Here is a 14120-nt window from a genome sequence, read left to right on the forward strand (position 1 = left end):
CACATCCTTCTTCTTTCTCAAAACATGTTAGTCACCAATACCACATGCCAAATAATCCTGGTTTTTTTCTTCCATCTCTTTTTCTCATCTCTTTACCAAGCTCAGTATTCTCCATACAGACCTCAAATACTGGATTCCTCAAAGCCACTCTTGCTCTCACTTAAACACTATCTATGTACAGGCAAAGCTAAAAACTTGGAAGCCATCCTGAGACTCAGAAACCTCAGGATTTCATTCTCCCTCATTCCCCATTACTCATCCATTAACAAGTCATACAGATTTTATCTCCTAAATTGTTCTTTATTCTCTATTCACCACATGCACCTCACCATAATCATTGCAATGAACCTTTCAACAATGTCCTCTTACTTATTTATGCACCTTCCAATCCATTTTACATATTGCAGTCAGAGAAAACCTTACACAGATTAAATCACATCATCCTCTCCTCATAGCACGTTAATGGTATCACATTGCTCTAAGAATAAAATACAAAATTTTAGGGTGCCTAAGTGGCTCAGTCAGTTAAGCGTCTGCTTTCGACTCAAGTCATAATCTCAGGGTCCTGGGATTGAGGCCCGCATTCGGCTCTATACTCAATGGAAAGCCTGCTTCTCCCCTCTCCCCCTATTCCTACTCTAGCTCTATCTCAAATAAATTAATAAAATCTTTTTTAAAAATACAAGATTTTAAATGAAGTCTAAAAGATGTTACACAGTTTGACTCATATCTACTTCTCCAGCCTGATACTGTGCCACTCTCCATAACTCAATGGGTAGGGACCTCTCAGAACCAAAGTATATACTATTTTCTGTGCCTGGAACCACTTTCTCCTTGTTTCCCTAGTTAATTCCTACTCATCCTCACAACTCTCAGACCAGATACTATACTAACGTAACCGCCCCTGCATCAGAAGCCCAAATTAGGTACTCCTCCTATATCACTGATTGAACACTAATATTTACTTTTGGACATACTTCTCAGTTAATTATCAATTTGTCTGATTATTTGCTGGTATCTTGGGCTCTTTAACTAGACTCTAATTATAGACAAGGAAAAGAAGAACTGATGTTTTGTCCATTACTGGATCCTACTTCCTGGACAAAATAGTTATCAATTGCTGAATAAATGACATGAACCCAACTGCTATGCATGAACAGTACAATGAATAAGAAACTTAACAGGAAGGGTGGGAATTTCCTACAAATAGTACTTAAATGTCTAAACAGGCCACAAAGATTAATATATCATTAAAAAAAAAAAAACAACCAGGGATACCTGGGTGGCTCAGCAGTTGAGCACCTGCATTCAGCTCAGGGCCTAATCCCAGAGTCCCGGGATCAAGTCCCACAACGGGCTCCCTGCATGGAGCCTGCTTCTCCCTCTGCCTGTGTTTCTACCTCTCTATATATCTCACATGAATAAATAAATAAATCTTAAAAAAAATAAAAATAAATGAAAAATTAAAAACAAACAAAAAACCCCCAATCAGCTGGTAAAGGCATTAGGTGTCTCAATACTCAATATCTGAAATATAAAATCAAATCCAGCAATCCCACTTTTGATAAATCATCCTACAAATAGGCATATGTATGTGAAAGTTATTATTTACACCACTGCAAAGAGCCATATTTATGTGATGCACATATGCATGTAAATATGTATAGAGAGATAACACAAGATCAAAACTCTAAACATCCATCAATAGGAAAATGGTTATATAAAGTATAATAGATTCAAAAAGTAGAAAAGTATGCAGCTATAAAAAAAAAGAGAGAGGGCAGCCCCGGTAGCGCAGCGGTTTAGCGCGGCCTGCAGCCCAGGGTGTGATCCTAGAGACCCTGGATAGAGTCCCACATCAGGCTCTCTGTATGATGCATGCCTGCTTCTCCCTCTGCCTGTGTCTCTGCCTCTCTCTCTCGATCTCTATGAATAAATAAATAAAAAATAAATAAAATCTTTAAAAGGGGGGGGGGGGCAGCCCAGGTGGCTTGGTGGTTTAGCACCACCTTCAACCCAGGGCCTGATCCTGGAACCCAGGATTGAGTCCAATGTCAGGCTCCCTGCATGGAGCCTGCTTCTCCCTCTGCCTGTGTCTCTGCCTCAATCTCTCTCTGTGTGTGTCTCTCATGAATAAATAAATAAAAATCTTCAAAAAAAAAAAAAGAGAGAGAGAAAGAGAAAGTCTTCAATGCACTAACATGGAAAACCTCTAAAAAGTAACAAAAATCAAGTGTGGAACATATAAAAAATATGCTACTTTTGTGTTAAAAATAAAAAGATGAGAATATATACTTGGTTTATATATAGAAACGCAAGAAAAAAACATTAAAAACAACTGATTACTCTTTGAAAAGAAGGACAAAAAATGTGGAAGAACAGAGAAAGGGAGGAAGTGAGTTGATTGGTGACTATATATTCACAACTGTGAATATATGACCTATTAAAAAACTAAAATAACACATTTTAAAATTAAATCACAAAACATCTTAATAGGAAAAAGGCAGCTCAAGATCAAGTTTCAGTCTCTTCAGCATTTTAAAGATGACTGAGATTCAAATAGAATCAAGTAACTAACAAATAACAGTTACTAAAGGGAATGCTCTAAATTAATATTTTACAATTCAAAATTCACAAGCATTCTTTATAATTGTTTCAGCTTTCAAACTTAACAGCAATGATACAAACCTGAAGACTGAGGTAGAAAAACCTAAATATATTGAAAAGTTATTCTAGACAAGGTAAACTTCAGGTCATAACCTAACATTTTTCTGGCATCTATATATATATAGAATAACTGAGAATTTTGAAATCATAAAGTAAAAGAAAACAAATGTTCAAAGGCAAATATGGATACTAAAGAGAACAAAAATTAGGTTACACTAAAGGCAACTACAAGTTTATTACTCCGCACTATGTTATCAATTACTAATATTACCTTTCATTTTTGAATGTGTATTAATCAACGGATCAGAACAAATCCTGCAGGGCCACCATGGGCGTCTCTTGAATTTTGCCCAGATGAGATCTCCAACTTCATACTTCAGTGGCGTAGACTTTTTCTTGGGTTGACACTTGAGACAGACAAAACATGCGTCGTCAATAAGAATCAGAATCTTTTGAAACAGTATATCATTTTCCTATTTGCCTTCTGAAAAAGCAGAGTTCTACAGAATTCTAGATGAAAACATTCCAGCTTAACAATTACAAAGCAAGTACAGCTAAATGATTTTGTCTTAATTGTTCATAACATAGGCCTTTATAAAGTAGCAGCTTTCAATTTATATTTCAGTAATCTACCTACATTCATGGAAAAAAATTATTTTCATTAATAAAAAAGACAAAAACTGAAAAAAGAAACAATCATCCCTAGGAAAAGATTATCTTTGCCCTAGTCCTTGGATCACAACAAAACATTGGGGGATGGAAGTGTTGTAAAAAGAATTTATAAACAATGTATCAAGAATCTATGCTCCCAATATAATGTATCAATTATGTCTCAATAAAATGGGGGTGCAGGGGAACTGTGGTCCCCTCTGCAGGTAATATTCTATATCCTTCTCAAATAAACATAGACATTCCTATTAATTAATAATAATAGCTCTAATTAACTTATCCTGAAGGCTACAGGCTAGACCCTAGCAATGTCAGTGCAACTGCCTTGGACTTTTCCCAGGACCTGCAGAACAGTATTTTGCACAACTCGAAGCAACATCATTCATGCAGAATAAATACAAATCAAGCTCCTTGGACCTTAATGCAGAAACTCTGGCTGCATCTTTTCTTCAAAAACAATATGCCTAATTGATCTGCAAATCCAACATCCTCCATCCCACTCTAAATCCGTGGCCAGCCCTTTAACACACATCATAAGCAGAACACCTGTTCTACTTTACAGATAAAGACAGCTTTGTATTTAGTAGGACTGAGCTTCCTACCTGTTCCACACCACACAAAGGAATTAAAAGTGTACTGAGATGTTCCTATGTAACCAAAGAAAAGCCTAGGGTACTTGGGCAAAGATCAACCTCTTCCATTCAGCGCGAGAAGACCTACAAATAATGATTTTAAGTTCTCTGTCTTGAAAAAGGCTAGTGAGTGAGCAGCTCCTTCAGACTCAATCCCTAAAATGGATTAAGCATTCAATAAAGTAGATGCTAGATGAACTGACTGAAATCATTGAAACAATTGATGAATATTGTCCACCACACATATATCAAAGGTCTGGGCTCAACTCAATGATTTGTAAGTTACCAATTCAACTTTAAGAATTTTTTTTTTCAGGGAACCCTGGGTGGCGCAGCGGTTTAGCGCCTGCCTCTGGCCCAGGGCGCGATCCTGGAGACCCGGGATCGAATCCCACGTCGGGCTCCTGGTGCATGGAGCCTGCTTCTCCCTCTGCCTGTGTCTCTGCCTCTCTCTCTCTCTCTCTCTCTCTCTCTCTGTGACTATCATAAATAAATAAAAATTTAAAAAAAAAGAAAAAGAATTTTTTTTCAGACAAATTAAATCTCGTAAAATGTGCTTATTAAAAATTATTGTGATTAGTTCTACAAGTATAGAGTTCCTAGGAAATGAGACAGAAACTACATCCTATTCTTTAAAAGAAAAAAAAAAAAAAGGCTATTTCTTCCAGTTACCAGTTTGTAAGTCATCAGGAAAAAAAACAGGACTCCCAAGCTACCTGGCTTTGAAACTTTAAAACCAAGATAAAAATACAGGATGGGAAAACAAATTTTTTATTTGCCCTTAGTGAAAACTATAATTTGAGTAGATTCCCATAAGTTTCTGATACAATTTATGATCATTTATTTGGCAATCACTGGTACTGACTTATTTATTCACGTCCTAAATTACTCTAAAATCAGTAACTAACATTTACTTGATATTTGCTGTGCTAGACACTGATCTTTTTTCAATCCTCTTAAAGTAGATCTATTATTACTCTTGTTTTATGTATGCTTATTTTACTGTTTGCCTATGGTCATATAGTATAAGTAGCAGAGCCAGGATTCGAATCTTAGCAGTCCAACTCCAAGCCCGAACTCTGAACCACTGCTTAATCACCCAGTAACTATAAAACCCCATGAATATTATATGCTTTATGACAAATTAAGCCATAATTGATCAATGACATCATACTGGTTCAGTCTTCCCCTCATATTACCTCATCAAAATGATTATACTGTATTATCAGAAAGTACAGCCATAAAACACATGCCTTCAATATCATCTAAATATATTTCAATATTTTATTTTTATTTTAATTTTATTTTTTAAAGATTTTATTTGTTTATTCATGAGAATACATAGAGAGGAGAGAGAGGCAGAGACACAGGCAGAGGGAGAAGCAGGCTCCATGCAGGGAGCCTGACGAGGGGACTCCATCATGGGTCTCCAGGATCACACCCTGGGCTGAGGGCAACGCTAAACCGCTGAGCCACGGGGGCTGCCCATCAATAATTTTTTTAAAAAACAAACTAAACAGAAAGCAAGGAAGGAACATGAGCAGTATCAGGTAAACCCAGAAGCTGAATCACACAACCAGACAAAGCATCAATGAGTTCTGTATTCTGACTCCATCACAGATTATGACATCTTAAACAAGTCACTTAATTCAGCCTGTCATAGAATCAGGAAAGAAACATCTGTTCTACCATAAACCATCAAAATGAAAACAGTAATTCCATTCCTAATATTGTAACCCAAAGAAAATAATCCAATTAAATAAAATTATAGAAAAATATTTCAAGCATTTATTTATAATAACAAAAACTTAACATACAAGAGACATGTTAAATGAATTATGCTGACAATTCAATGAAATATACAAAGTGCAGAAGAAATGTAATACTAAAAATGTAATACCCATACATATACCATTAAAAACTATGCTAAAAACTGTAATGATGATTTTTAAAAAAATAACAAAGTTAGGCCGCCTGGGTGGCACAATTTTTTAAGCATCCAACTCTTGATTTCAGCTCAGGTCATGATCTTAGGACTGAAGGACTGAATCCCAAGTCCCAACTCCGGCTCTGTGCTCAGTGGGTTGTTTGCTTGAGATTCTCTCCTTCTCTCTCTGCCCCTTCCCCATTTGCACATTTTCTCTCTCAAATAAATCAATCCTTAAAAATACATATATATAACAAAATTAGGTCACCTGCGTGGCTTAGTCGGTTGAGCCCTTGGCTAGGGGCATGAAACCAGGGTCCTGGGAACGAGCCCCATATTGGGCTCCCTACTCAGCAAGGAATCCACTTCTCTCTCTCCCTCTGCCCCCACCCACCTGCTCATGCTTTCTCTCTCTCAAATAAATAAAAATCGTTAAATACACACACATGCACATATATATCAAAGTCAATGAGAAACATGACTCTGTGTGATAAATTAATGGTATTAAATTAATGGTATCATGGGTAAATATTTTTGCAAACCTGAAATATTTTCTCCATGTTTTTATTTTTAGTATTTTATTTTTATGTAATCTCTACACCCAACATGGGGCTCAAACTCACAATCCCAAAATCAAGAGTCACATGCTCTACTGACTGAGCCAGCCAGGCACCCCTCTCCACTCTCCAGGTTATCTTGACTGATTTACCATGATGACCAAATAATACAATATATGCAAACAAATTGGAAAATGTCTATACAAAACATATTGTTAATACTATTACTAATGGACAACAACCAAATCCAGCTGACTTTAACACGTAAAAAATTAGACACAGGCAAGAATTCCAGACCCAAGAGAGGGTTCCAATCATGAAGTAGACAAAATAAGAATACGGGACAAAAATCTTTTTAAATATGACTCTTCTCTTTTTTTTATGATTTCATTTATTTATTTTTTTAAAGATTTTATTTATTTATTCATGAGAGACAGAGAGAGAGACACACAGACACAGGCAGAGAGAGAAGCAGGCTCCATGCAGGGAGCCCGACGCGGGACTCGATCCCAGGACTCCAGGATCATGCCCTTGGCCGAAGGCAGGCGCTAAACTGCTGAGCCACCTGGGCTGCCCTAAATATGACTGTTCTCCTCAGAAGAGTTTAAGTATTTAACCTTGGAAAGAAAGACACGCAAATACACCAAATGATTAAACCCATAATTCAACTGCATACAAATTTACGACAGAGCTAAAACAGGGGTGGCTGAGTGGCTCAGTGGTTGAGCATCTGCCTTTGGCTAAGGGTGTGATCCCGGGGTCCTGGAATCTAGTCCCACATAGGGCTCCCCGTAGGGAGCCTCCTTCTCTCTCTCTCCCTAGGTCTCTGCCTCTTTCTGTGTATCTTTCATGAATAAATAAAATCTTAAAAAAATAAAAAATAAAAAAAAAGCGTCCCACAACAGAAAGCTCAACAAGAGACACAAACATGGATTCTTGATCCCAAGACACTAGAAGAATATCAGGGAAGACTAGAATGAAGAAATGTGATCTGAGCTTAGACTAGCAGGATAGACATATTTCAGAATGGTTTTTCCTAATATCTCTATATGTCCAGTTGGAAGAAATATACTGCTGCTAAGCCTTTTTCTATACACTACTGGGCTGAACTGTGGTCACCCAAAAGTATGCCCCACGATAACTGTAAATGAGACCTCATTTGGAAATAGGCTCTTCACAAATAATCAAGAGGAGATCAATCTGGGTTGGTTCTAATCCAAAATAAATGTGTCCTTATAAAATGAAAAATTTGGAAACAGAGACAGACATACATTGAGGGAAGATGATGAAGACACAAGGAAAATGCCATCTACCAACTAAGGCACTCCTGAGGCATCTACACATTAGGAGAGATATGGAACATAATCTCACAAGCCCTCAGAAAAAAACTTGACATTTCTAGTCTCCAAAACTGTGATACAATTTGTAATTTAAGTCACCCACTTTCTTGTACTTTATTTCAGCAGCCCCAGAAAACCAATATATATACATTATCTTAATATATATGTTACATATATATATACATTATCTTAATCCTGAGAATTAAAATTAAACTGAGAATCAAAAAAGGTTAAATCACAGTAAGAAGAGATCCCTGGATGGCGCAGCAGTTTGGCGCCTGCCTTTGGCCCAGGGCGCGATCCTGGAGACTCGGAATCGAATCCCACATCGGGCTCCGGTGCATGGAGCCTGCTTCTCCCTCTGCCTGTGTCTCTGCCTCTCTCTCTCTCTGTGTGACTATCATAAATAAATAAAAATTTTTAAAAAAAATCACAGTAAGAAAAAGATTTAAACTTAATTCTAATTTTTTTAATATGACATATTTTTTCCTTTAATTTTAACTGAATTAGCCAGAATTTTTTTTCCAAGTGTTTAAAACAAATCTAAAAATCAATTAGGTTCAGGGATCCCTGGGTGGCTCAGCGGTTTAGCGCCTGCCTTTGTCCCTGGGGGTGATCCTGGAGTCCAAGGATCAAGTCCGGTGTCCGGCTCCCGGCATGGAGCCTGCTTCTCCCTCTGCCTGTGTCTCTGCCTCTCTCTCTCTCTCTCTCTCTCTCTCTCACTCTCTATCATGAATGAATGAATGAATAAATAAATAAATAAATCTTTTAAAAAATAAATAAAATTAAAAAATAAAAATCAATTAGGTTCAAAATCTCCATTTCCATTCTTCCATTGACAGTAAAATGTTATTTCAACAGTAAACATTCCTGTATAAGCTTGTCACTGCTATTTTTTAAAAGACTGATACATCTTATTCAATCACAATCAAGAAGTGGCTCCTGAGCCAAAAGCTATGGTAAAAAGACAAAAACTTGGAGATCCCTGGGTGGCTCAGCGGTTTGGTGCCTGCCTTTGGCCTGGGGTGTGATCCTGGAGTCTCAGGATCAAATCCCACATTGGGCTCCCTGAGTGGAGCCTGCTTCTGCCTCTGCCTGTGTCTCTGGCTCTCTCTCTCTGTCTCTCATGAATAAATAAAATCTTAAAAAAAAAAAAAAAGACAAAAACTTTAAGGTAAAATCTTTAAGCATATTCGCTAATGAAATTTCCATCAAAGGTCCAAACCAGACTACTGCATTTCTAAGATAAAATAAGCTCAGGTGGCCCAAGTATGTTCCTGGATGTATGGTATAAAACTTAAATGTGTTCCTTTTTAATGTTAATTGAATGTTACCACAGAGTAAATAATCCTTAGATACCAGTATTCTTACATGCATATCCAAAATTTAAGAGTTGAGTAAGCTACTTAAAATCAGCTAACTCACAGAACAACAATATCTTTTTTTCTTTAATTTTATAAGTGGTAAGGACATAACAAATCTATCGTCTTACAAATTTTAAGTTGTACCCCCCTCTCTCTTTCTCTCTCGCTCTCTAATAAATAAAATATTTTTAAAAATTAAAAAAAAAAGAAAAGAAAGATACAGAGAGAGAGGAAGAGACAGGCAGAAGGAAAAGCAGGCTCCCCACGGGGAACCCAATGTGGGACTTGATCCCAGGACCCCGGGATCACGCCTTGAGCCAAAGGCAGACACTCAATCACTGAACCACCCAGGCATCCTGAAAACAACTTTTTAGAGAATAGATAGTGATATAGAACTTGAAGTAAAGACCTAGGGGTAGATGTTATCACAAAACTCACTGCCAACTCTAGGATTCAGTTCTTGTTTTGTTTTGAGAGAGAGAAAGGGGGGGGAAGAGCATATAGTGCGAACAAACAGGGGCACAGGGGATGGCAGAAGGAATAGGAGAGAGAGAATCTGAGAGAGAGAGAATCTTAACCAGGCTCCAGGCCCAGCAGACCCTAACACAGGGCTAGATCTCATGATTCTGAGATCATGATCTGAGCTGAAATCAAGAGTCAGTCCCTTAACCAACTGAGAACCCAGGCACCACACAAATATAAATAACCTGATTTAAAATATCAAGTTTTGGCATGCCTCGATGGCTCAGTCATGATCTTAGGGTCAAGCCCCACATTGCTCCCTGTTCAGCAGGGAGTCTGCTTGTCCTTCTCCCTCTGTCACTCCCTCCACCTATTTGGGCTCACTCTCTCTCTCTCAATCTCTCTCTTAAATAAATAAATAAATAAATTAATTAATTAAAATAGATTAAATAAATAAATAAAATAAATTTAAAAATAAACTAAAATACCAAGTCTTAAAGGTGATACTAAGAATACATTGTACAGTTATATGAAATTTACTTTGGAATTTCACCTTTTTCTACCTAATTAAAAATGACTCCCTTATTCTGATGATAGAAATAGGTAGTTCCACTATTTTACAAACAGGACACGTAAGGTGAGAGATTAAATCAAACTCACCGTGATGCTCTTTTAATATATTGAGTGAATAAAAATACAGATAATCTTACATTTGTGTTGTGTGCTTTACAAAAGCACGAATGATTTCATCATAATTTGATCATTTCAAAGCTTCTCTAAATGCCTATATACAGCCACCAAGCCCACAGGACTCAGAGACTATAATGACCTAAACAGAAAAAGAGACACTACCATACTACCTCTGTGTCTAACACTTAGCCCAGCATTTGACAAAAGACTGTATTTCAAGAATTACAATCTAGCATTCCACAAAATAATATGCTGTTTTATTACAAAAAAAAAAAAAAAAAAAAAAACACTTAAGCATGTATTTCAAGCTAATTTCAAGGAGAGTCCTTTGCAAATCTGCTCTACAAGAAATCTGCCCTACAGAGAGTTCTTCAGCTTTAGATAAAGGACAATAAACAATAGCTCAAGTCTACATGAATATAGAACATGGTAAAGGTAACAGATGTAAATACAAAAGACAACACTTTTCTTGTATCTAACTTAAAAGACAACTGTGAGAAGAAAAAAAAGAAAAAGACAACTGTGTAGGGGCACCTGGGTGCTCAGTTGTTGAGCATCTGCCTTTGGAATCAAGTCGTGATCCCAAGGTCCTGGGACTGAGGTACAAGTCAGGCTCCCCATAGAGAGCCTGTTTCTCCCTCTGTCTACGTCTCTGCCTATCTCTCTCTGTCTCTCATGAATAAATAAATAAAATATTGAAAAGACACCAGTAAGAGGAACTTGGGTGGATTAGTGGTTGAGCGTCTGCCTTTGACTCAAGTTATAATCCCAAGGTCCTGAGATGGAGTCCTGCACCAGGCTCCTTGCAGGGAGCCTGTATCTATCTCCCTCTGCCTATGTCTCTGCCTCTCTCTGTGTGTCTCTCGTGAATAAATAAAATATAAAAATAGGGCAGCCCCGGTGGCTCAGCGGTTTAGCGCCGCCTGCAGCCTGGGGTGTGATCCTGGAGACCCGGGATCAAGTCCTACATCGGGCTCCCTGCATGGAGCCTGCTTCTCCCCGTCTGGGTCTCTGCCTCTCTCTCTCTTTTTCTCTATGAATAAATAAATAAAATCTTTTAAAAATAAATATATATATATAATAAATAAAAAATAAAAGACAACTGTTTAATGCAAGAATCTTAAGTCTGTGTGCATGGGCACATGACATATAAAAATGTAATTAGTTTTTTCTTTTTTTAAAGATGTTATTTATTTATTTGACAGGAAAGAGCACAAGTAGGCAGAGTGGCAGGCAGGAAAGGGAAAAGCAGGCTCTGAGGAGAGAACCTGACAGGGGACATGATCCCAGGACCTTGGGATCATGACCTAAGCCAAAAGCAGATGCTTAACTGACTGAGCTACCCCAGCGACCCAAAATGTAATTTGTATGACAATAAAATAACAAAGGAGATGACAAGGGCAGACCAATAAAGGAACAAGTTTTATTACTATTAAAATTAACTTGATATTAATAATACAAACCACACTGTAACAAATTAAGACTTTAGTTGCAATCTCAATAACTAGAGCAACCACTAATGACTAAATTTGGAGTGGGGAGGGATGTGATCATATAAATGACAAGGAAATTAAAATATTGCCCTAGAAAATACCTATTTAACATAAAAGAAGGTAGTTAACAGGACAGAGGAACAAAAACAAAAAATAGTAAAATGGCAGATATCAATCCTACCTTATCACTACTTAGATAAAATGTATATGTATTTAAGGGACACCTGGGTGGCTCAGCTGTTGAGCATCTGCCTTTGGCTCAGGGCATGATCCTGGGGTCCTGGGATGGAGTCCCGCATCAGGCTCCCCGCGAGCAGACTGATTCTCCCTCGGCATATGTCTCTGCCTCTCTCTCTGTATCTCTCATGAATAGATAAATAAAGTCTTTAAAAAAAAAAAAAAAAAGTTGAAAGCAAAAGGTTGGAAAATAAATAAAATGCAATAGTAACAGAGAGGGCTAGCTTCTTCTTTACATTAACACCACAGAAAATATACTTAAAGGCAAAAGTGGTTACTACACGGATGCCTGGGTGGCTCAGCGGTTGAGCATCTGCCTTTGACTCAGGGCATGATCCCAGGGCCCAGGATCGAGTCCCACTTCCAGCTCCTGCAGAGAGCCTGCTTCTCCCTCTGTGTGTCTGCCTCTTTCTTTGTCTCTCGTGAATAAATAAATAAATAAAATCTTTAAAAAAATGGTTACTAAAGACAAGATCAGGGATCCCTGGGTGGCGCAGCGGTTTGGCGCCTGCCTTTGGCCCAGGGCGCGATCCTGGAGACCCGGGATCGAATCCCACATCGGGCTCCTGGTGCATGGAGCCTGCTTCTCTCTCTGCCTGTGACTCTGCCTCTCTCTCTCTCTGTCTGTGACTTAAATAAATAAATAATAAATAAAATATTTAAAAAAAAAAAAAAAGACAAGATCAAAATTCTATGATAAAAATGTCAATCTAAGAGGAAGGTTTAACAATTACAAACACCATGCATCAAACCAGACTTCCAAATTCATGAGGCCATAATGGACAGAAATGTGAAAAAGAGAAACAACAAAAGAGACTTCAAAACCCAACTGCAGGGCCATCTGGGTGGCTCAGTGGTTGAGTGTCTGTCTCCCTTTGGCTCAGGTCTTGATCCCACGATCCTGGGATCGAGTCCCTCATAAGGTTCCTCGAGGGAAGCCTGCTTCTCCCTCTGCCTCTGCCTCTGTCTCTGTCATAAACAAAGTCTTAAAAACAAAAAACCAACTTGCAGTACAGGAGAGATTTGGATGATCCATAAAGACACAGAAGTACTGAACAGTACTATAAACCAACTAGACCTAACAGGCATCTGAAGAACATTCTACTAAACAACCACAAAGTCAGTCTTCCTAAGCACAAGTTAACATTCTCAAGGATAGGCCATATGTTAAGGCCAAAAAATAAAATTAAAAGAACTGAAATACAGAATGTATTTTCCAACCACAATGGAACAAAATTAAAAGTCAAAAAGACAAGAAACACTGGGATATTAAACAACACACTACTAAATAACCAGTAAGTCAAGGAATTCACATGGTAAGTTAGAAAATAGTCTGAATGAAAATGAACACAAAACATATCACAACTTAAAAGATGCAGCAAAAGCAATTCTTAGAGGGATGTTAATAGCTGTAGACGTGTATTTCTTTAAAATTTCTCAGACACCCTAAACTTTCATCTTAATAAGCTAGAAAAGGAACTAGCAGACTATACCTAAAGCAAGCAGAAAGAATAATAAAGATTAGAGAGAAAATTAAGAATAGAAAATCAAGAATAGTAAAAATTGGACAAAACCAAGAGTTGATTCTTTGAAAAGATCAACACAATTGATAAATCCTTAGCTAGGTGCATCAAGAATAAAAGAAGACTTGAATTACTAAAATCAGAAATAAAAGTGTAGACATCACTACTGACTCTATAGGAACAAAAAGGATTATAAAAGAGTAGTATGAATAACTGTATATCTACAAATGGATAAAACCTAGATGAAACAGCCCAAATCCAAGAAACAAAAAACCTACCAAGATTAAATGACATAAAAACAGTATATTTGAATAGATCTGTAACTATTAAGGAGACTGACTCAGTAATGAGTAACCAAAAAATGTCCCAACAAAGAAAAGCCCTGGACCTAACAGTTTCACTGGGAAGCTATAAACATTTAACTAAAAACATCCATTTCTCTCAAACTTTTCCAAACTCTAGTGAGGAACATGCCCTTATTCATTGAGGCCAGCATCATTCTCATACCAAAGCCAGATGAAGACCCCGTAAGAAAAAGAAAACTACAGACCAATACCCT

General features: G+C 37.5%; 1 protein-coding gene across 12 annotated transcripts in view; it reads right to left on the minus strand.

Moving 5' to 3' along the window:
* Window positions 1-14120, minus strand: part of NSD1 (nuclear receptor binding SET domain protein 1) — a 154152-nt gene that overhangs the window by 82112 nt on the left and 57920 nt on the right. For all 12 annotated transcript variants that reach the window (XM_072823999.1, XM_072823993.1, XM_072824002.1 and 9 more), the window contains one exon: window positions 2939-3074. In XM_072823999.1, coding sequence (XP_072680100.1) covers window positions 2939-3074 — 136 coding nt within the window. The remainder of the gene's footprint in view (window positions 1-2938; window positions 3075-14120) is intronic.

The sequence above is a fragment of the Canis lupus genome, chromosome 4 (genome assembly GCF_048164855.1).
Source record: "Canis lupus baileyi chromosome 4, mCanLup2.hap1, whole genome shotgun sequence".
Lineage (NCBI taxonomy): Eukaryota > Metazoa > Chordata > Mammalia > Carnivora > Canidae > Canis > Canis lupus.